This window comes from Podospora pseudopauciseta, chromosome 1 (genome assembly GCF_035222475.1).
Source record: "Podospora pseudopauciseta strain CBS 411.78 chromosome 1, whole genome shotgun sequence".
NCBI classification, from domain to species: domain Eukaryota; kingdom Fungi; phylum Ascomycota; class Sordariomycetes; order Sordariales; family Podosporaceae; genus Podospora; species Podospora pseudopauciseta.
In genome coordinates, this window is record NC_085892.1 from 5,540,273 (window position 1) to 5,562,887 (window position 22,615).

Here is a 22,615-nt window from a genome sequence, read left to right on the forward strand (position 1 = left end):
GGGGTTCCTCGCCACGGCTACCGAGCTGGTTCAGACGAAGAGGGGCCTGAGCGCCACATAACTGGCCCAGGCTGTTGCCAGAGCTCGCCGGGCATCGAAGGGGGGGGTGCTTAAAATCAGGGGGGGTGCTTACTGTGGCCGATGGGCGGCAAATGGTTCGAAAGAGGGAGGACGAGGCCCTCATCAAGGCGAAGAAGCTTGTGGAAGCGGCCGGGCAAAAGGCTCTCAATTTACGTAAGAGGGCTTGGTAAGAAGCGACCGAAGAAGCTCGCAATTGGCGTACTACTGGGAAGCTTAAACCGGCCGAAATTTCTGATGGATCTGGTGTTTTGAAGCGGTTACGGCGTTTTTAGTTCAAGAGGTTCGATTGATTGATTGATTGATTTATTAACGCCCGGGCGGCTAAGCCGAAAGGGCAACTATTACCGATTGAAGTATACACTCCTGAAGATATGCCCTGATCTCCTAAAGCCCATGCAAAGTCCGATCTAGCTTATACACTCGTTTTTCCCCTTTCTCTACGTATTCTCGTGGGTTAATAGGATTGTTAGTAGGTTGGCTTGAAGTCGGTTCTCCAAGTATTCAACGTCCCATCTTCGGCGGCTGAAGCGGTACCTGCTATCTATAGCACGAGGTAATAGGTGTAGGGTCGGTGGAGAGTGGTGGTTGGTCGGTTAGGTATTTCAGTTGGCCTGCGGTTGGTTCGCGTCGAGTCGGCCCATGGACATTGCGAACCGAATCGTTGCCCGAACGGTCTTGACGTTTGGAGTCCAGTCTTCTTTATCCGACGGCGACTTCCCTCGTAGATAGAAGGAAATATTGCCTCTGTGAGTGGTTGTGCGCTGGAGCATCTCTGCTCGGTATGCCGTCCATTTCTTGCACCGGAAGAGGAAGAGTTCCACTGTCTCTCTCGCTTGGCCGAGGGTGGCTAGAAAATAACATTGCGGTCAATTACTTGCTTAACTAGGGGAGAGCGGACGGGATCCCGTGTTTTCAACTGCCTATGATCGTATGTGATATGTTGTGCCGGCCCATAGGCTTATAACAGAAATGGTATAACCTTAAGTTTGTCTCACGGCTTGGCTCGAGCTCAGCTATTTCCGTTGTTGAGGTTGTGCTATCACGACTAAGTCCACAAAATAATGTGTGAAAGCGGAGAAGCATTATTTCGAACTCGCCAACGGTCTAGGTGTACATGAGAATGAATTTTTCGAAAAAGGACATACTCCTCAGCTCGCTATGAGTGAAATGCTGAAACCCATCCCCTTGTCTGCTCAACACCGGCACGCCCCCCATATATACAAAGTCAAACACGTCCGTCTCTTTAGAGTTCCTATTATTGATCACCTTAAAAACGGATCAATCAAGCAGAAAACAAGGCCTTAAGCACCGTCTTCAACCTCCTCCCCCCAGGAACAGTCGCCTTCCCCCTCTCCAGCTCCACACCCCCCTCCAGCTCCCTCAGCACCCTCCCAATCTCCATATACGTTTCCACCGCCCCAATCATCGGCCCCCTCGCCTCCTTGGGAATCCCATTCATTTTCGGCCTCGCCTCATCATACAACTTGAACGCCTCGCTCAGTAATCTCCTCCTCAGGTTCTCCACATGTTTCCCCCTTGGATGGGCGACGACGTCTTCTGGGGTGAGACCTTCCTCCTTGAGCCAGGTAGTGGGAAGGTAGACCCTTCCCATCTCGGCATCTACAACAATGTCCCGTGCAATGTTGACATATTGCAGCGCCACGCCCATTGTTCGTGAAGCCGACATGAGCATCTTCTTGCGCTCATCAGGCATCTCTGGCTCGCAGTGCTCGATGATGAGAGCAACGCAGAGTTCGCCTACTGTTCCCGCCACGCATTGGCCGTAGTAGTTGAGCTTGTCCTCGTCGACAATGGGGAACTTGGCCGACTCGGAGGAGTCATGAAAAGAAAATTGGGAGTCGAGCTCGAAGCCCTCGATGAGTTGGTAGAGAGGCTGAGAGGGGAGAATGGTAGCTGGGAGATACTTGAGTGCTGACTTTGCCTCGGGTGGGAAAGCCTCGTCGATATAGTCGTTGATCCGGGCTTTGTTGGCTTTTATGTCGGACTTGTAGTGGAGGTCGAGGAACTTGTAGAGCTTGGTGGTCCAGGACTTGACTTCGGCGCGGGAGGTGGAGTCGTCGACGAGATCATCGGCGAGGCGGCAGAAGGAGTACCTGGAGAGCTGTTAGTGACATGCTGAGCAAGATGGGAAGGTGGGGTGGACTTACAGAAGAATCAAATCGATACGAAGACGGCCGGTAAAAAGCGAGTTGGCCAGGTAGAAGCTTCTGCTCTTTGCCTTCAGCCGAGTCACAGCGTCGGACAGGCCCGCAATCCTTTCGAGATCGTATTGCTTGGTGTTTGAGAACCGGCTCTGGACCAACATCAAAGGCGTGGGAGACCGAGGCACCTTGGGGAACAGGTGAGGGAAGGCAAAGATGATGGCCAAGTACTGGTCAAAAACTGCCATGCCGAACACAATGAGGAGATTGGTCGCGAGGAAGAAGGTAGCCTCCTCGATGTCAAGGACACCAAACAAACACCATCCCAGCTTCGTGCCGGATTCAATGGCCCAAGTTCCACGTCCCAAAGCCAGCTCGTCCACGAGCCACAGGTAGACTGTCGGAATGATGATCGGAACCACAGTGGAGGTCAAGGGCAGGGTTAGAATAAATCTGCCCGCAACAGTAAAGGTCAACAAGGCGAATGGGAAGGCCCATGCCAGAATAAGTCCCAGATAGGTGCCAGGACCGCCAGTTCTAATCTGGTGAACACCATAGAGCGTCAATGCGACGAGAATGCCCTGTCCGATAACCTTGCCTCTGGCGATACGTTGCGGTGGGTTTCTCTGGGTGCTGAGGTACAGAGGGTGGAACAATGGCTTGCTGAGGAGGATGTAGAAGAGCGAGGTGATGTATGTTTGAATCACGAAGAAGAACAGCTCTTCAATTGGAATTCCATAGAGACGAGGCCCAATGATGGCGTCTGGCGGGTAGGTCCAAATGTTGCTTCTGATCAAGTATGAGTCCCATGGTAGCGTCGCGAGGAAGGAGACAACTATTAGACTCCCAATCTGGAGGAAGTGTATTCGGTGGAATATTGGGTAGGCGATAAGTGTGAGCAACGCAGCAAGGGGTATCGTGTATTTTAAATGTCTAGACACCAAAGTTAGTATATTTACATGATCGTGTCTCGGGCGGCTCAAAGGAAGAGAGCAGAGCTTACACAAGGGCATAATCGTAAGCCATGATGAAAAGCGTGTTTGAGTGGTCGTGTAATGAGGTTATTCCGGAGTTCTCCAAGCCTTGGTTCGTCCCAAGGGCCCAAACGGTGAGAGAGTAAAGCACGTGTCAATCCCAACCAAAAAATTGAGGCGTTTACAAGTCAATACAGCGCGTCATGACAGAAAGTGACGATTCGTTTGCGGTGAAGGAGAGAGCAAAGCTACACATCCAGGGGAAAGAAAGGACGGGACCCCAAGCAAAATGAACCCTTTCGTCATCGATCAAAGAAGGGGCCAGCCCTTCGGGACCCTTGGCAGTGTCCGCCCTTTTTCTTGGAGGATCCATATCTAAGCACTCAAACCCACTGCAACATGTCGAGATAGAAGCGCCAAACAAATCGATTTCGATGGGGGTTGACCCTGGCCTGGCTCTCACATCTATCGGACGAACTGCCCCGTAATCCTGATGTCAGTGCAGCTGGGTCCCAAGACGGATGACCCGCATATATTCAGCCCTGATGAGCAAGAGCCCGGTGACCTGTCAGATGCGGTTCTGGATCGGACGGAGTGCCCTGGAAAGTCAAAAGCGCCGCCGGCAGTAACATTGCCGGAAACAAAAGTACGCCAGAGCGCCGCTGGCACGGGACCGCATGAGACGGCACTGACAAGAGCGGCTTCGATCTGCGACATGGCGATAGAGCGACAGGACGAACTAGGCCCAAGATAGCAAGGTGATCGTGGGTTTGGTGAGTAATTGCTGCTAAATCAAGGGCCAAGACTGGCAGTGACTCCCTCCGATCCGGTCGTCTGGGGAATTCGGAAACAAATGGAAAAATGCCATGTCCTCATCGCCCGCATCAGGCTGTGATCGTTGATCTCTGAAAACGGTTGTGGATGTCAAAGATCGCACAAACCCCTGCCCCGATCGACACCGCTGTCAAGGCAAAACAAGCAGATTCCGCTTCCAAGCGCTTGGCATCCCACTTTTATCATCAGCCAATCAGAACCAAGGCGCAAATCCCCTTGTCTTGTCTTGCTCGGCCTCGGCCCGGACGGAACGTGGAAACCGGCACGGCACCGCAATTCAACCAAGCACCAACCCTTAATCAAGCCAACCTTTTTCCTCCGTATCACCTCCACCGATCGCCGAGATCACAACCGCAACCACACATCCCGAAAATGGTCCCGAGAATACACACCTACCGTCCGCTCCTGCGGCTTGCCCACCGGCAAATCCCCGCCCAACCCCGACCAAACCTTATCGCCGCCGTCGCGTTCTCAACCTCCCAGTCGACCCAGAACCAACCACCACCACCACCACCACCACCACCCTCACAAACCCCCTCCGAACCCCTCCCGGAAACCATCCACATCAGCGACGCCTCCACTCCCCCTCCCCCAGAGCCTCTCATCACCAAAACCATCCCCAACCGCCGCCCCAACCGCCGCCGTCTGATCTCCCGCCTCCTCTTCGCCGGCACCTTCCTCCTCCTCGGCACAATCGGCGGCTCAACCCTCCGCCTCTTCATCTCCCCCCCGACCCCTCCCACCCCCGACACCGACCAAGACAAATACGTCATCTCCGACCTCCACTCCCAAGCCTCCCGCCTCCCCATCGTCCAGCAACTCTCCTCCAACCCAGCCTGGACCAGCTGGGAAGCCTACAACACCCTCCCCCCATCCCACCGCGCCCAGCACATCACAGCCCACACCCTCCGCGGCTCCCGCGGCGTGGGCGGCTACCAGCGCATCTTCCACAACGCCTCCACCGGCGAGCTCGTCTCGGTGATCTTCTTCGGTCCGGCCACCATCGGCTGGCCCGGTGTTGTTCACGGGGGGTGTTTAGCCACCATTCTGGATGAGAGCTGCGGTAGGGCGGCGTTTAAGCAATGGGGTGGGCTGGCGGGTGTGACTGCCAAGCTGAATATCGAATACAAAAAGGCGACGTTGGCGAATGGGTTCTATATCATAAGAGTAAGACCAAGGACGGAGGAGGAGTTGCCTGAACGTGAGAGGGGGAAGAGGCATTACAAGAGCTGGGTGGACGCGGTGATTGAGGACCCGGCTACGGGGCATGTGACGGTGAAGGCGGAGGCGTTGTTTGTGGGGGGGAAGGGGAATGGGAAGGGGGAGGGTGAGAAGAAGTTTAGTTGGGGGGGAAAGGTGCAGGATGCGCATGCCGAGTTTTGATAAGAATTGGGGGAGGTGTATGATAGGTGAGGAAAGACATCGTCATTGGAAGACCATGCGCCGAGAGCAATAGTGGGACACGGGCTTGTTGGTGGATATGATATGATATCAGTGGCCTACATAGCAGTTTTACGGCTTTTCTGACATAGAGTGGAGGATCATGTTCAAACAAGTAAGAGATTCTTGGTCAGGCTCTTAGCACTCTTTGTTCTGGTATGGTACTCGAATCCAAAGGCAGCCAAGAACGCAAGATCAAGAGACGACTACATACATATGTAAAAGCTTATGCATATGTGCCTCTCAAGCACACGTGCGCCAAGGACCTACCTACCTATACATCAAGCTCAAGCACCAATGCCCGTGCAGCCGCATGCGAAGAATATCGCGGCCGCCGGGTCCATCGCCCGTCGGAGCATATCATCCGTCTCTACCCCCACGAACCATGTGGCTACCTCGTGGCGGCAGGTTATTCCTCTTCCACAACACCCACAGCCGCCGAGGGTTCCGTCGCAGGGTCCTACAGCGGGGTCGCCGAGATGCATATATACCGCCCGATTCAACCGCTGAACGAGGGATATCCCGCATCGACCAGGCCAAAGTTCCCACAAGAGTCAATATACGTCGATATAAATCAACCCACGGCGGCGTCTATCCCATGCCCGAAAAGGCTCGGAACGTTCTAGGTGGTCAACCAAGGTCATGTGTTGGTAGTAACCGCCCAAGTGATGCCTGTTAAATCTGCACCGTAATCTTGATAGCACCCACCCGGGAACATATCCTTGATGACAAAAATATTGTTCAGCATCCAAGACATTCCAGCCAAGACCCTGGGTATGAAGGGTCTGAAACAGAATGATGGCATTTCCGACAAGGAATAGAAGCTCTGATCGATGCGCAAGTCGTCGAACCTCGCGATCAGACCAGGAAGCGGGTGGGTGGATAGTGAAATGCACGGTGACGGAATCGAATGTGCCGTGCATGGAAGGTGATCTGTCTCGGGAAAAAAAGTCTCGACGATGAGATGGGTGATTGATGACCATGCGACTGGTACATTTAGAGACATGTGAGCGGCATGCCGTTTCGTTGAGTTTAGGAACAAGGTCATTGACCGTGATGTTGGGTACCTGGGTTCATCGTATCGCGTGAGGTTGTAGGTATACCCTCACGCCGCCCACACATGGATCCAGATCAACCACACCGACTTTTGCAAAAGCTTTGCTGGAATAACTCAGCTGGGATTTCCTGGGGAGTTAGACAGTCGACATGGTTGGATTAGAGAGCAAGAGGGTTTCGATGTCAAGCTGATATCTTCAGTCATGGCTGGACCCTTCCATATGGGAGCTGTCATCCAAGCAAGGATACCAGGAAAGTCAGCTCAAATCTAGATTCGACCGTCTTCATGTGCGGCAAACCTGATAGAGCCACACGTGGCAGTTATCAGCCTCGTTTCCGGACCCGGGAAATCGGTTAGGGAGGCTGAACGGCTAGGGAACAGGTCCTCCCGCTGTTGGCGGGTTTCCCCAGACTTGGCAACGCGAACCTTTGGGACTAAAGTTCTTCGAATATCAGCCTTCAAAGCTTTCCGATAGCACAGCAGCGGGTGAGTCGAACACTGCATAAGACACTGTCAGTTCAGATCTTGATTTCTGTCTTGCATTTGACGTCAAATGATCAGTTACCCTCCGGCTATGCTAGCATCTAGAGCAAGGCCCTGGAAGTTAGGTATTGGGAGAAGAAGCCATGGACCTTGTCGTGCTGGCACCCGAGAGAGTACCAGGGACCAGGTGGTGTGTTAACCAGAAACGCCACGCCCAGAAGAACATTCGGTGAGCGTTCCAACAAGATGAGGCGTAAAACCTTGACCCCGGCACGTCCGGCTTCACACGAGTCCCTACATACCGGTACCTACATAAAAAATTTCTAGGTACCAGAGTTGCTGCCGTGAAACATGAACCGATCTTTGCCGCAAAGAAGGAAGTCGTTCTTTCTGGAGTGGTCGGGTTGATATTGGGGTTTGCCGCTAGCGAGGACTCGAGGATGGAACGATGATGGCGATCTTCAGTTGGTTCTCGGGTAAGGGCTAAGAGCAGGGCGAAAGTGAAGCAACAGAAAAACGAAGTTACCTCGTCATGACATCTCCTTGTGTAGCCATAAGGAAAGCAGACAAGGGGTCGTGCAAGAATGCAAAAAGGGTCTTGCAGGGAACACAAACCGATGAAGGCCTCTTGTGGATGTCCACACACCACAACCTCTTCACCAACAGAGACCGGAGACGCCTCCGGTCCAGTGTCAGTGGATATTTGTCCATCCAAAATTTAAAAGTTCGCAGCGCATTTTAGAAATGGAGAAGTGACGTCGGGGATGCCAAGACACCAACGCCGGGACCACATCCGAGGACCTGGACGAGCAGCCTTGGCTTTGAATTCCCGGCTGTTGATAGGCCAATTCCCATCTGTCCACAGGGATGGGAATTGCCTTGGCCTTCTTTGAAGCAATGACCCTTTTTGTTTGGCTCGATCGTCGGGCGATGGGGCCCTTCGCTGCGATCGAAGTAATCGGCTCTTTTCATTCGTTCGTTTCTTAAATCTCGCCCAAAGAGGCAAGATATCGCTTGGCATATTTAATTCGATTGCACTTGCCAAAAGCCTCACTTTGCCCATCCTAGGAACCAAAGAACGAGACGTCAAAGAAAAAAACCATCAAAAATGAGGATTAACAAGACATTTACAATGTCACAGTTTTGCTCTGCCGGTGGACCAAGACGTTTAACGGGTTCCCCAGACATTCGAGTCACTGGTGGGCGCAAGAGACAAGGCTTCGGAGCCGTCGACTGGCGGCATGCCGGTGAGACCTTCTGTCATGAGTTTTGTATATTCTTGGTCTTGTTCTGGCCCGATGGTCAGGATCATCACCCACCCCTTCCATCCCACCCGGCATTCTCGTCTTCCCGCCCATGCTGCCATGCAGCCATGCAGCCATGCAGCCCGGCTGCTTTCCCCATCACCAACCCCACGCAAACCCTCAGGGGCGTCTTTCTTTGACACTTGACCACTCATGGCAGTCACTTCCAAGGATGTCGTACATCATCATTGCCCCCCCCTTCGAGGTACCTGCGGATACTTAGTCCATGTCCCGCCTCCTCATGGGTCCCTGTTCATCTACTCTTCACCTCCTTCCTCACCTCATTCTCAACAACCTCGTTCCTTCTTCCAAAGACCCCCAGACGCTGCTAGGCTGCCTGGTAAAGAACTTGACGAGTTTCTGGTCTTCGGTCAAGAGGTGTATTTGACCCTCACCACCCCCTCCCCCCTCCTCCCCCACATCACTTTGTCAAAAACTATTCATTGACATCGTTGGTCTATCTCTGATTATCAACATTGCTTTCTTGGAATGCTCTATAGCATTTGGCATAGCTGTTTAGCATCCGAACTAGCCTGCCAGAACAGCTATTCTGGTCTCCCCAACTCGTGTCCGACAACCTCTACACCGGCCGTGCCACAGTTTCCACCATTTCAGATACGTAACCACTAGGTCTTAGCTCAAGAAGAAGTCAGTTTCTCGGTGTCCCCCCCTCTTTAAATTCCCCTCCGTCACTGTTCCCACCTCCCATCTTGCGTCTGTTTTGGACAGCGTGACATCGCCGAATCTCTTTGACTGACAGGAAGACAGATCCGAGCGTGCCTAGTGCATGCTTGTTTATCGGACTACGACTCAACCAAGTTCAGATAGAAGTCATTCACGAGCAACGATGACGGCCTCAAAAGCACCCCAGAACATCCTCATTCACATCATCCGCCGTGACCTTCGGACGTCAGACAATCCCCTCTTCCATGCTGCGGCTACCGCACCAGATGAGGAGAAGTTCGATGCCTACCTCCCTCTGTATGTCTTTGATGCCCAACAGATCGATGTGTCGGGGTTCATCCAGTCTGCTGGTGCAACGAACCCGTACGGGTCACCTCGTAGCCAGGTAGCTGGCTACCACCGCTGCGGGCCTCACCGGGCCAAGTTTCTTGGCGAAGCTGTCTGGGACCTCTCAGAGACCTTGAAGGAGCTCAAGTCTGGCCTTTTCATCCGTGTGGGCAGAATTCCTGATGTGGTTGAGACGCTGGTCAGTGAATTGGCCAAGAAAGATGCCAAAATCGGCGCTGTCTGGATGACCAGCCATGAGGGCAGTGAGGAAAAGGCGGACGAGAAGGCTGTGGCTTCCTTGTGTAAAAAGGTTGGGGCCAAATGGAAGCTTTGGGTGGATGAAAAGTACTTCATTGACGAGTGAGTTGAGTTTTGTGGCGACGACCGTCTACTCGTGTTGCTAACGTAGCGATTGGCAGCCGTGACACGGGTCTTGAATCCATCGACAAGTTGCCCGGTGTCTTCACAGAGTATAAAAAGAAGCAGCTGCCCCTGCGTGAGAAGCCTCGTCCAGTTCTTCCGCCTATCGAGAAGGGTTCACTGCCGCCTCTCATTGATGCCGCCCTGGTCGCCCCGCAGTCCTTCCCGTTCCATATTCCTGATTCACTCGATCGCCTGGTTGAGTTCCTGGTTGCGCCCGTGAAGGACTTCCTCCCGAACAAACCCGAGTATCCAAAGGGTGCAGAGTCTGCACACCCCTACCAAGGAGGCGAGCACGCCGCCATCCAGCGGCTGAAGGACTTGATCAGCTCCGGAGCCGCCACCACATATGACGCGACCCGCAACGGCTTGCTTGGAACCGAGTTCAGCACCAAGCTGTCTGCCTTTTTAGCCCAGGGCTGCATCACGGCCCGTCAAGTTCATGCCGCAATGGATAGCTTCGAACGTGGTACTGATCCCGCCTTCAAGGACGTTGAGGGTTTTGGTGCGTTGACAAAGGAAGAAGGTATGTCTGAAGTCGAGGCACAGAACACTGGAATGGAATCCATCCGGACCGAACTGTTGTGGCGCGATTACATGAGGCTCTGTCACCAGAAAGACGGGAACAGGTTGTTCCAGTTGACGGGCACGTTGAGGTATAAATTGGACCATGCCGCCGACATGATGGACGGCATGGCTAGCATCACCGCCCAAAACGGCCACAACAGCGAGAACAGCGACACTGGCGACAACGGCGCAGCTAGCGCAGCCAGCGCAGCCAGCGACGGTGACGGGAGTGCTCAGGAGAAAAAGTTGAAATCACCCGACAAGGAGAGAGCGCGGTCTCAACAGGGCAGCGGCATCAACGAGAGTCTTCTGGCGAAAGAGTGGAAGTCGGCCGACAAGGAGAAGGCTTTGCCTCGGCAGTCGCCTACCGCTGAAGAAGTAGCGAAAATCTTGGAGCGCTTCAATCTCGGCACCACGGGCATGGGACTGATTGACGCTTCGCAGCGCGAGTTGCTACACACGGGGTACACGTCCAATCGCGCCCGACAGAATGTGGCGAGCTTTTTGGCGAAGCACCTCGACATTGACTGGCGATACGGGGCAGAGTGGTACGAGATGTTGCTGGTTGACTATGACGTGTCGTCGAATTGGGCCAATTGGCAGTACGTCGCTGGTGTCGGCAACGATCCCCGTGGCCACATGCGAATTTTCAACCCGGTCAAGCAGGGTTTTGAGTATGACCCGTCCGGGTCCTATGTCCGAACATGGATCCCCGAAGTGAGCGGGTTGGAGAAGCTGGAAAATGCTTTTCAACCTTGGACTGCTTCGAAGGAGGAGCTCGAGAAGACGGGCCTGTCAGGCAATGACATGGTTGCGAACCCGGTCAAGAGGATCCAGTTTGTTGTCGAAGGCAAGCCGAGAACCAACAAGAACGGTGGCTTCCGAAGAGCACTTGCACGCGGCAACCCGTCCAAAACCTCTCAAGCGAATGGGAACGGCTCCGGCTTTGGAAACGGCTCCGGAAACGGCTACAGGAACTCACAGGACGTGCGGACGGATGCACCGGTTGTCAACGGTACCACTAGAGGGCCTCGTGGGCGGGGAGGATTTCGTGGGTCGTTTGGAGGACCTCCCAGGGGTTCTTTGGGAGGCAGCCGCGGGGGCTTCAATGGCAACACCAATGGTTCACCCAGCCCTGCGTCAAACCAGGGCAATGGGATTTTGGCGCCCGGCTATGGAAGAGGCCGAGGCGGCGGCAGACGTGGTGGAGGTGGTGGTTATGGTGCACCTCCCCGGGGAGGCAGCCAAAATGGGTATTTTCCTCCAGCCAAGATGCCTCGAGTCAATGGCAGTGGCAATCACGATCAGGTCAATGGCAATCAAAATTAGGAGAGTGAGGTAAACGAACGGCTCAAGGATATGGCGATCAGCGATACGGTGCTTGAGGATGGGGGGATTTTTGGGTAGGATGAGAAAGGTTATCGTATAATGCAACAAGGGCCCCCTTATCTAGTTACCCTTCGTGATGGAGCAGGCAGCGTCCCGGTCGGCCTCCGAGGGCCCGTCGAGGAAGAGGACGATGAAGGGTATACATTTGCCTGGGGTCTGTTTGCTTGGGTTGGTTGTGGGTTTGGGGGACGGGATTATGGTAAACGAACAGCGGTGTTTTTGTACGATAGGAGCGGTCTTGTAAGTGTTTGTTTGTGACTTTTTTGTTGCTTTGTTGTTTGGTGTTTGTACCGTTTACTTGTGCGTGTGCTTTGGTGTGTTTTGTTGATGTTTTCTAGCTATGGTGCTGCCTCTTGTGCTGTCTTTGGTGTTGTCTTTTGTGTTGTCTTTTGTGTTGTCTTTGGTGTTGTCTTTCTGGTGTTTTCCTGTATTGTTGCTCTCCTGTTGGGTCGTCTTGCCCGAGTGTGTTTGTTTTAGGCTGTCATATTCATGGAGGACTTTTTTTCTTTCTATTGTGGCATGCTCTCTGTCGCAATTTTGTTGAATAGTAAAACCAGGACCGGCGGCGGCACCGCAGATGTACCATACCCCAAGTGCTGAAAATGCGTGGGGGATTGGGTGTGACCACCTGCAGGGAAATGGAAGAAGAAGAAATGGAGGAAGAGGACGAGGAATGCGAGATAGGCGGAGAAAATAGGGGGGGTAGTGGATGACGGGTCTACAAGGAAAATGAGAAGAAAGGGGGGTGGGTTCAGAAGGGGGTTGAGATGGGGACAGTGATATGAATCTGATTTGTGTTGATTTGGGTATTCTTGTGGGTGTGTCTTCTGGGTCTTTTGTTTTCTCGACTTTGGTTTGGTGATGGGTTTCGGCTATGGAAACACAAGCTACCTGGCGAGCGTTTGAAGGAGGAAACAACAAAAAGAAGGAAAAGCATAACCCATGGGGTTTAGGGGTTGTAGGTTTGACAGATGGGAGGGAATTTGTCTTTACAGATGATACCCTCTCGTTTGAAGTCTGGCTTGATGCGTGTTTTTTTCATTCGTTTTTTCTTACCTGGGTTGACGGTTGTCCGGATGCTTGATTTGTGGATTCAATATGGTGGTTTCTTTTTTAGGAACTGACGGTCGAGGGCTTTGGGTGCATCTTCAGGGGACAGCTAAGAGGAATTGCAAAAGAAACACGTAGTAATGAAAAGTAAAAAGCACAAGAATTACCAATCTTCAAGCAGTGTGATGCCGAGGATGACCCCCTTCCGTATCCATCCCCGCATAGGGGAGGGTTGCCTCTTGTGAGGACCGCAAACACAACTCAACCGAGGTATACTAACAATCCAAGGTACATCAAGCTGACTTTTATCAAAGTCTTTCACATACGACCATACCCAGCTGAAAATACGGGATCCCGTCCGCTCTCCCATCGTCAAGCAGTTGAGGGTCGAATCAGTACTCAGGTGGGTGACCACTGGGGAATCCTCGATGTTGTATGTTTTGATATCTCCAAGTTCCTTGACTCCTTTTTGCTGGGGTATGAAGATTTTGACGTTGGTGTTGATGAAAAGGAAGTGATTATTGGTGGGCTTTTTGTTGGTAGTTGGTGGATGTATAGGTAGTCTCTGGAAACCCAATCGCCCGAGCAAGAGTTGGAGAATAAAATTGAGGCTCGGGAGAGCGGAGAACGATGCGGTTAGTAGTATATGTGCCAAGCGGATCTACCAAGTCTGGATGTCTTAGACCACCTTGGTCAAGTTTCCCTGTCCTTCCGGTTCTCGTTGGCGTCGGGGGTCGGAAGGCGCTCGGCAGTTATGGGCCTTGTACATGGGTTTTCCCCAGAAATCGGTCTGGGGTACATGCTCTTCCAGGTTCTTGGGGCCTTGATGGTTGTCAACCCAACCTCCAGTGCAGCTGGAAGAATACCAGGTAGCCTTGTTGCCATCAGACACTTCCCTGATACCAGAGGACGTCTTAGTCTAGGTGAAACAGCGCAAGATTGTATGCCTTTGTTTCTGAACGCCGTGCATCCCGACTTGTCTCCTGATGATTCCGGTGGCCGCTACAATACCCGCGATATTGAACACTGCCAAGGACCGTTGACATTGTGGCTGCGGCATCTAAGATGATGCTTCTTGTTTCTGTCCATTATTGGAGCATCTGCCGCTGTCTAGCTGTGGAGGTGCCACAGTCCAAGGCATGTGAGCAGGGGCCGGGGGCAGCAAAACGCGGGGAAAAGATCAAGCGGGAGGCGCCGCGCCGGTAGTTCAGTGGATCTCGACCCAGGGTCTGGTGGGGGGGGGGTTAAGACTGAGCTGGCATAGCTTGCGAAGCTAGCTTAGGCCGAGGCTCTGATCTGATGACTAGGAAGATGTTAAGAAACATGGAAGATGTTAAGAGGCATGGAATATGGTTGAAACAGACAAGGCGTCAGCAAAGAAGAAACAGAGCTTCTAAAGATACTTGAAACTGATGCTATAGGGGCACTCGAGGAAAAGAAGAAACAATTGAGGCTCAGAGGCTCTTAAAACTCCCGCAGAGGCTCCAAGTAAATAAAAGAAAAGAAAAGAAAGCATAAAGATGCTGATAGACCATAGGTAGAAAATCCCGAGGTCGATTTGGAGCCTCAGGTTGCCAAGGTGAGCGACCAACCACAAGAATAGCCAAGAGAGGCAGCAAACGTCGAACCTGGAGATAGTGCTGTTGTTCAAACTAGGCCGAGGCTTGAAGAGTGCATCTATGTACATAGATTTTGGAGATTGCTAAAGGTTGAGGTGCTAATGGTGTGTCAGTCAGGTAAGGTAATGCTACTCTCAGCATGCGGAATCAGGTCCGGCGGAAGCCTTACTGGAAGCCAAGGCCGCAGTCACGCTTAACCCAATTAGTCAAAAGTCGCGAGAGCTGGCATTTTGGCTCGGTGCCTCGGTCTGTTGGCTTGGGGAAGGGGCTGTCAAACACGCCCAGGCACCCGGACTCAAAACAGTGTGTCAGGTATGGCACATATTCTGGGATTCTGGGTACGGCCAAGCACACCGTTGTCACCCCGATGCCGATCCTGGGGGTGGCTCCACACCTGGCGTTGGATAATGCGGGGAATGCCTGTCTGGAGCTGCAGGGGCCCACTCCAACAGTCCCTAGCTTGGGGAAAGGGGAGGTGGCTGCCACGAGGAAAAGACATCAAGGTGCTGGCAAAGCTGGAAACTGTTGAGAGAGAAACAAAGCACCGGCGATATTGGTTTGGGAAGGAGGGCAGCAAAGCCCCTCATCTCAGACTGGGTAATTCTCCAAGTGGTGGATCTCAATGTCTAGGGCCTTGTCACGGAGCTTGGAAACAGAAGCCATGCAGAAACTGGTTAGATTTGCGAGAGCATCGAAACAACATGAAGGACTTCACCAAACTTCAGTCGACACATCGTCTATAAGAAGGAGATGACTTCCTGCCTTCATCAACCTTTTCTTTCTTTCTCCAGACTCAAGCACTCGAGCAGTTCTCGGATCATCCTCAGCCTCATCAGCCTACCAGCCTCAGCCCACCGGCCTTTCCTCGCCTTCAGCACCGCAACATCTTCAAAATGCAGTTCCTCACCACCGTTCTCGCCCTTGCCGGCGCTGTTGCTGCTCTTCCCGTCGAGCAAAAGACCGAGATTGTCGAGGCCCGCCAACTCTTTGGTTCCGACACCAAGAACGAGCTGATCAACGGAGGTGCTTGCCCTCCTGTCATCTTCATCTACGCTCGTGGCTCCACTGAGAGGGGCAACCTGGTGTGTATCCCCTCTTCTCTGACATATCACTTCCTAACAATATGACAGGGAACTCTCGGCCCCTCGGTCGGCGATGCTCTGAAGGACCGCTTTGGGTCGGCCAATGTTTGGGTTCAGGGTGTTGGCGGTGCCTACACGGCTGATCTCCTCGACAACGCCCTCCCCGATGGCACTACCCGCGCGGCTATTGCTGAGATGAAGGGGCTCCTCACCTTGGCTCACACCAAGTGCCCCTCGGCCAAGGTTGTTGCTGGTGGTTACAGGTAAGCAATCTCCTCTCTCACACATCCGCCCTTTACTCAGAATCGACACTGACAAGTCTCTCCCATTCAGCCAAGGTGCGGCTCTGGCAGCCGCCTCGATCAGCACCAGCACCGCTGCCATTCGTGAGCAGATCAAGGGCGTCGTCCTCTTCGGCTACACCAAGAACCTCCAGAACCTGGGCCGCATTCCCGACTACCCCCGCGAGCGCACCGAGGTTTACTGCGCCACTGGCGACTTGGTCTGCACCGGTACTTTGATCGTCACTGCTGCCCATCTTACCTATGGTGATGAGGCCCGCAACGAGGCTCCCAGATTCCTCATTGCTCGCATCAACGCCAGCTGAATCCTTGGCAAATGATTCGAATACAGAGAATTCGGAGGTGGGCTGATATGAGCTGGGGATGCCGGGGCATGGGCTGTGGCGATATGGACGGATGATCGCGGCGGCTTCACAAAGATATCTTTGGCATTTTGGATCTTTTCGGAGGACTTCTCATGTAGATACACGATCGCTTTGTATGTACATAGGCTTTATGTTTGGCTTATCTTTGAGTGGGAGGAGACTTGAGAGGGGATGTCCCAAGGGCTTGGGCAAGTTTTAGGCAACGGCTTTAGGCCATTATGAGGAATGAACTCGAGTTTTGCTCTTTGACTTCTTGGTATGACTTCCAGGGTTCCTTTGTTTGTATCTAAGACAGATCTGCCATTTCCATAGACACTTTGTGTCAAACTCAACCCTCTACTTTGTCTTTTTGCCCATTGTTTTCGTTTCAACACAATCCTTAAAGAACCCACTCATCTCTATGACAAAACGGAGTGACTGGCCGGCCCCTTGTGCTTTCTCGCCCACCCCCCAGGCCGGCTCGATCAACACAGAATAACCTCGAAATTACATTTATAATGCCCCAACTTTTCCTATTCTTTTACATACGACCATATCCAGTTGAAAGCTCGGGATCCCGTCCGCTCTCCCCTAGATAAGCAGCTGAGAGCTGTCTTATTACGAAGGTGAAAAAAAGGGTTACTGAAACGGCTTTAAAACGCAAGTTTTTTGTTAGTGATCAGTTGTGAGGCGTTTTATTACCTGACTGCAAGACTTCCTTCGGAAATCTTGTTGGTTGTTGGGTGTCTGTGCCTCAATGAGTCTTGGCAACGTAAACAAACCTTGTCCGGTAAAGGCTACAAGGGTGCACTGGAAGAATCAGGGGGTAGGCGCCTAGTAGCTACTATGTTCGAATGGGATTTAATAAGCTGTTAAATAGAGTTTGTATAGAATCTACAGGGCAGGCCCATATGTCGTCACTAAAGATAATACTTTAAGTTAAATACAAAGGCTTGAGGCAGATTTCTGATAAACGTCTTCATCTAGAACATTCAACCTGCTCCATATCTCTCCGAGAATGAGATGGTTCTAACACCAACACTACCTTCGAACAACGGCAACATTGAGAATACTTCCCAGTCACAAGAGGCATCTACAACGGCCACTCGACTGGAAAACATTCTGAGAGCCACAACTGGGTGTACATTCATGACTCTTACTTGCTGTCTGGGAGGATCCATATTTAGTGCATGCATGGAAACGTAGTTCAGTGATGCCATTGTAAGCCTAGATATCATCGATTAGCTTCAATATAGCCAATTTCTAGCTGGGGTAAATGTAACGTACTGCAGTGTAGTAGGAAGTGAAGTATCGTAAGGAGGTTGTTAGGTAGGTTAAGTTGTGTCTTATACGTTTGTTACTTGATGGATCAACAGGAAAAGCTGCGAGGCAACAAAGGAGGGAGGGGAATGCTAAGCTAAGGTATATTTAAGCCGTTCTCTTTACCTGTCCAACCTATGGTATAGCTAAGGTGCCTTAACTCCACCAGAGTAAGCTAGGTAAAATCGGCAGCAGGTGAAGGAGGGGCCGAGTGACAGATGGCGGAGGGAGCAGCGATGGAGCTCCCTCTTGCCTCTGCCTGCTCTCTAGCGCCAACCACATCACTTACCCGAAGGATGGAGGGAGGGGCGGAAGGAGGGGCGGAGGGAGCGCGGAGGGAGCGCGGAGTGACAGATGGGGAGTGACAGAGTGTAGAGGCAGGAGCGGAGGGAGCAGCGAGTGGGCTCCCTCTTACCTCTAGCCTCACTTGTTCTTTAGCGCTAACCACGTCACTTACAGGAAGGGCGGAAGGAGGGGCGGGGGACTACCTCAAGTCTCCCTTCTTTTGAGCGCTAGCTAACTACACGGGTGTCGTTACAGCTAACACCTACTCACAGGAGAAGCGGAGGGCGGGGGGGGGGAGGGAGGTTGAGGGGGAAGCTGAGGAGGAATGGCGGGGGTCGCCGATAGAGCGGCCGATGGAGAGGGGGGTGGAGCGACATAGAGCGAGGAGGGGGCGGCTGTGAAAGTGACGCTGGATACCTAGCGGCCGACAAGACTGGAAGGTTCAATCCTTTATCTCCCAGACTCTTCGTCACTTTGGATCCTTAAAACACATTCTGTTTTCTTACCTATCTCGCAAACGTGGTAAACCATACTAACTCTCAAAGCTTTTATTTATTTAGGCAAATCACAACACCATGGATCCACCTCGACACAATTCCATCAACCTCCAAAAAGTTCGATACTTTGACATAAACGAGGCACTTCCATATTCATATTATTACTAAACAAAACCCGGCCATAATGATACACGACTATGTTATAATCTATATAGGTACTTAGCAGAGCAGTAAGTTTGTCTTCACAACTAGACCCAGCCAGAGACTGACCAGAAAATTTTCATAGCCACGTTTCTTCTCAGGCCGCTGGAGCCCTTTTGTCCTTTTATAAGCCACTGGAGGTGGATGTTCGAAAGCGACTGGAGCAGATCGAAAGCCGCCTGGCGGATATCACCAATATCATTGAAGGCGTATTCCTTCATCTTGGAGATGTGAGACCACTTGCCTCCTAGCCCCTGCCCTGCAAAGCGTGTGATTAAGCGTGCATATAACAACGTACAGCTTAGCTAATCACTTGACGACACCTCCTTCTCACAATCCTCCTCGTCCAAGTTTCCGAGGGTATACGGTGTGTAAATCAGCGGCAAGGGATAAGTTTTCATCTGAAAAGTCAATATGCGACTGATTTCTATTGTAGGAATAGCTTACGATGTGCGTTTGTGTTGGGGGGCATTGGGTATTCCCACTCAAGCTGCTCGAAGAGTAGATGTAGAGACGGTGATTCTTTCGGATGACAATATAGACTTCTGCATCACATAGCCTATGTTACTCATTGACTTTCTTCGTGAGAGTCTGTCTTCTCTTTCTTGCGCGAGCTAATCAGCGTTGGTGTGCTTTGCGTACATTGTCCATTTCAGTTCCTGGTTGTTGAAAAGGGCTGATTGTTGGATCGAGAATGTTTGTTTGTTGATCTGTGATTTTCTCTTCATGATATAGCAATTCCTTGCCAGTATCTCTTATACCCTTCCGCCGCTCATGGGTCAAACATAGCCTCACCTGGGCTGGTGGTCAACGAACGGTCCAGTCTAAAATTACGGCAATCATCTACAGCACACTGTGGGCCTGAAACTGAAGTTGGAGGTGAAGATGGCGCTGGCAACGTGAGACGTGAAAGGAAGGGATGGGTGGAGGGATGCTATCTCGGTCACTATGCACCCTTCCATCCCAGTGAGTACATGATGGGCAGCGGGAAAAGGTGTTTTCTAATTTTAGTACTTTAGAAGCTGCGCAGACAGGCTTTTATCACATGATGAGATTTTGGGTGCACGCAGCACATCAGGATACCTCAATCCCGAGGAGCGACACACATCTGTGCACGGCCATGTCAAATACCCCATAAAGGTATAATACGCGCCGCCTTTCAATGGGTCTTTTGGTTTGAGATTCTTTCTAACCCATCATCACCATGAACTTTGAAGCAGATTATTCGCCTCATCTCTGGCCTGTGCCAATCATACCAGGTCCAACTAGTTGGAATCACCACCTGCCCCCAGTTGAGCCTAACAGCGACCTCCATTCAAACCGATTGATTACAATTCGAACCAAGCACTTGGGAAACACTATCCCCACTCAATTATCTCCGACCCACAGTGCAGGACACGTCATTTTACTCTCATTCCGTGGATAACTCATCTAGCTATGGAGCATATTCCGACATCTCACAACCACCACCAATCATCTGGACAAGACGAGAGCCTCCAGTCAAGCGCCAAAGGCACCGAAACTCGTCTTGCTTCTGTGAGAAATGCGGCAAGGGATTCACCTGAAAATACAACCTAACTGCACATATGAAGACACATAACAAAGCACGGGATCATCCATTCAATTGTGATGATTGCGGAAAGAAGTTTGTTCGCAAAACAGATTGCGAGCGACAGTACAAAAGCGTTCACCTGCGAGAAAAGCCATATGGATGTGAATATTGCAGCTTAAGGTTCACTCGCAAAGATATATTAGCCAGGTTAAGTGCGGATTCTGGTGCAGAAAGCATGTATACGTTCCTAATGTACCTTTTAGGCATATTGATGTTGTGTTTAGTAAGTTCATGGACTTTCCACGGTCGGCCGGGGCGTCGGGCCAGGACCAGCAGTGACTTAGAAGGGTTGCAGCCTGTTTTTGTTGAAACAAAAGTAGATAATATGGCAATGCCCACGGTGTAACATATTGTTTGGCCGATTGTTGGAAGGCAGACTTGATACCATGACGGGCTTTCTTTGTTTCAGCCATGTAGGGTGCGTGATAGGTAGCTTTTCAGATCCCTAGTTCGTCTTAAAGATATATAAAGGTCCCAGACTGTTATGTTTCCTTTGGACCAAAATCATCTTGAACCAGGCCCGCCCAGCTCACCACAAAATACAAGTTCTGCCATGCCAGCTCGAATCCTCAGCGAACCTGCCGCCAAAAGACTTGCTAGGCAAGTTCAACGGTTTGCTTCTCAATACCAGGATACCTTCACCGAGAGCGATGTGAGGCTCGCTATTGCGGTCCAGGGTGAAAATATTGGGTGTCGTGAGACGCCTCGGGACGATGAAGCTGAGTTTACGGAGAAAAACATCCAATGGTCGAGGGAAAAGGGAAGATAGAAGGATATAGAAGCGTTGAAACGGTTTGTAACATAAAACGGCATAATAAAAACAACAGAGGCTGGACCTCATCGTGCTGCGGAAATTGCAAGCCAGAAGAGAAAAAATTTGGCATCTCATACACAGGTGTTTGAACCGCAGCTGAAAGGAGTAGGAAATACCCTGGATCCTCTGCAGACAGATATTAAGGGCGCTTCAGAAAACAAGAATTCAATAGAACCACAGGGAAAAGGCGCCTCAAAGCCTTCAGCACCGGCACAGAGGAAGGGTACGTTGCACACCGAAACAGCAACATCGACACAGAGGAGAGATACTTTGAGGGGGCAGGCCCCAGCTGAAACACCGACACCACAGCACAAATCCAGCTCTCAGGGACAGTCGCCTGTAAGAAAGAAAAACACCTTACAGGAGCAGGGCCCAGCTTTACCACAGAAAACAAGCACCTTAGAGGCTGCATCACGGAAGAATGATACACCCGCACCAGCGCAGGCAGCTACACCACACAGGAAGGCTACATCACAGGGGAAGGCTACATCACAGGGGAAAACTCTCGCTGCACCACCTACACCGGTAAAGCATCATTCGCAGGATCAAACAACCACCTTGCAAAGAAAAACTGCTTTGCAATCGGGACCTCAGCATAATGCTCCAACAAACACTTTGCAGGGGCGGGCATCCCCAGCAGTAGCGAACGTGAGAAAACCACAACCTGCTGGGCAGAGCGGACAAGCAGCCTCAGGGGTCGTGCAAAATACAGCGAATGCCCAGAAGATGCCAAACAAACCACTGTCAGCTATGAAGCGTAAAGCCTCTGGTCCCCCATTCGGTGTCGGCAATGTAGAGAAGCGTACACGCCACGAAGAATCTGGGAAACACAAAAACCCCATGCAATTGAGACCAATCAAAACCGACTTGAAATCAGCCAGGCTTCAGAAGCCCTTTTTAAATAATGCTACGACTGACTATATATCAAGCAATAAGCCAGGTGGTTCTCATTTTCAAGTATCAGCCACACCCCACCTGCAACCAGAGAGCCATAACAGGATTTTCAGAGATCCGAACCTTCAAACAAACTTCAATAGCGATCATCTGGAAACGATGTCAAAGCCCACATTTGAGGATGAGATCATGGAGTCCCCGGAACCAATAGATCTTCCCACATCAGATAACCACGGCAGGAAAAGACAAAAGCTGTCCTCTGACTCTTCAAGCCAGGGCATGAAACGGAAAAGACAAGGGCTCGATCTTGAAGGTTCTGACAATGAAGATGTTGTGGACTGGCGGTTTGGCAGGAACCCTGAGCCATTGATTCACCCAGCAAACAAGCCTTCCGCTCGAGCAAATGATCCTTGGAAAGCTCAGCCTGGTACATCACAACAAGTAAATGAGCCTCTTCAAAGTCGTGACGATGAACTCTATGAGAGCTTCATCCGTTTTCGGAATCGGTATCAGGATGAGTAGGCATCAGCTCGTGGCCCATCGCAACATTCAGCAACAAGTGAGCAAAACGACTGGCGGTTTACAAGTGCACATAATTCGCGGCAACCCTACCCTAGCACATCTCGCTGGTCATCAGACATGTGTGACGAGGGCGACGGGTGGGCTACTCGATCCCAAGACCGCTTTAGGCGTTCTGAAAGCAGTAATACACTCGGCCGTGAAACAAGAGAAACAACACCAGCACCTCCAGAGGACGTCATCGCACTTTCATATTCATCGCCAAAACTCAAAATTGTGGAATCTGCAATAGACAGAAGACTATTCCAAATCCATTGTTTGCAAACAAGGCCGGTTCACTTTGAATTTCCAATG

General features: G+C 51.5%; 4 protein-coding genes across 4 annotated transcripts; 3 read left to right on the top strand and 1 right to left on the bottom strand.

Annotated features, from left to right (window-relative positions):
* Positions 1-1,079: 1,079 nt before the first annotated feature.
* On the bottom strand, positions 1,080-7,749 carry QC763_115240 (uncharacterized protein). The gene is made up of 4 exons (XM_062908101.1): positions 7,344-7,749; positions 3,247-7,046; positions 2,250-3,176; positions 1,080-2,195 (listed from the first exon to the last, which is right to left on the bottom strand). The coding sequence occupies exons 2-4, from the start codon at positions 3,267-3,269 to the stop codon at positions 1,364-1,366; spliced, it is 1,782 nt and encodes a 593-aa protein (XP_062771136.1). The 5' UTR covers positions 3,270-7,046; positions 7,344-7,749; the 3' UTR covers positions 1,080-1,363.
* QC763_115250 (uncharacterized protein) lies at positions 4,139-5,434 on the top strand (the record flags this gene model as incomplete). The annotated part of the gene is made up of 1 exon (XM_062908102.1): positions 4,139-5,434. One exon carries the CDS (start codon positions 4,139-4,141, stop codon positions 5,432-5,434), a length of 1,296 nt encoding a protein of 431 aa, XP_062771137.1.
* A 1,373-nt stretch (positions 7,750-9,122) lies between the features above and the next one.
* On the top strand, positions 9,123-11,662 carry CRY-1 (Mitochondrial cryptochrome; the record flags this gene model as incomplete). The annotated part of the gene is given in 3 exon segments (XM_062908103.1): positions 9,123-9,706; positions 9,766-10,526; positions 10,536-11,662. Coding segments are annotated over 3 exon segments (2,472 nt in total).
* A 3,046-nt stretch (positions 11,663-14,708) lies between these two features.
* Positions 14,709-16,465, top strand: QC763_0017910 (uncharacterized protein). Its single transcript, XM_062905350.1, has 3 exons — positions 14,709-15,473; positions 15,522-15,736; positions 15,807-16,465. Exons 1-3 carry the CDS (start codon positions 15,285-15,287, stop codon positions 16,078-16,080), a joined length of 678 nt encoding a protein of 225 aa, XP_062771139.1. The 5' UTR covers positions 14,709-15,284; the 3' UTR covers positions 16,081-16,465.
* Positions 16,466-22,615: the final 6,150 nt, after the last annotated feature.

Coding starts and splice junctions, on each gene's coding strand:
- QC763_115240 (XM_062908101.1), bottom strand. CDS start 3,269: ATGGCTTACGATTATGCCCTTGT. Junction 3,177..3,246: donor GCTTACGATTATGCCCTTGT/GTAAGCTCTGCT, acceptor TTTGGTGTCTAG/ACATTTAAAATACACGATAC. Junction 2,196..2,249: donor CGTATCGATTTGATTCTTCT/GTAAGTCCACCC, acceptor ACAGCTCTCCAG/GTACTCCTTCTGCCGCCTCG.
- QC763_0017910 (XM_062905350.1), top strand. CDS start 15,285: ATGCAGTTCCTCACCACCGTTCTCGCCCTTGCCGGCGCTGTTGCTGCT. Junction 15,474..15,521: donor CCACTGAGAGGGGCAACCTG/GTGTGTATCCCC, acceptor ACAATATGACAG/GGAACTCTCGGCCCCTCGGT. Junction 15,737..15,806: donor GTTGTTGCTGGTGGTTACAG/GTAAGCAATCTC, acceptor TCTCCCATTCAG/CCAAGGTGCGGCTCTGGCAG.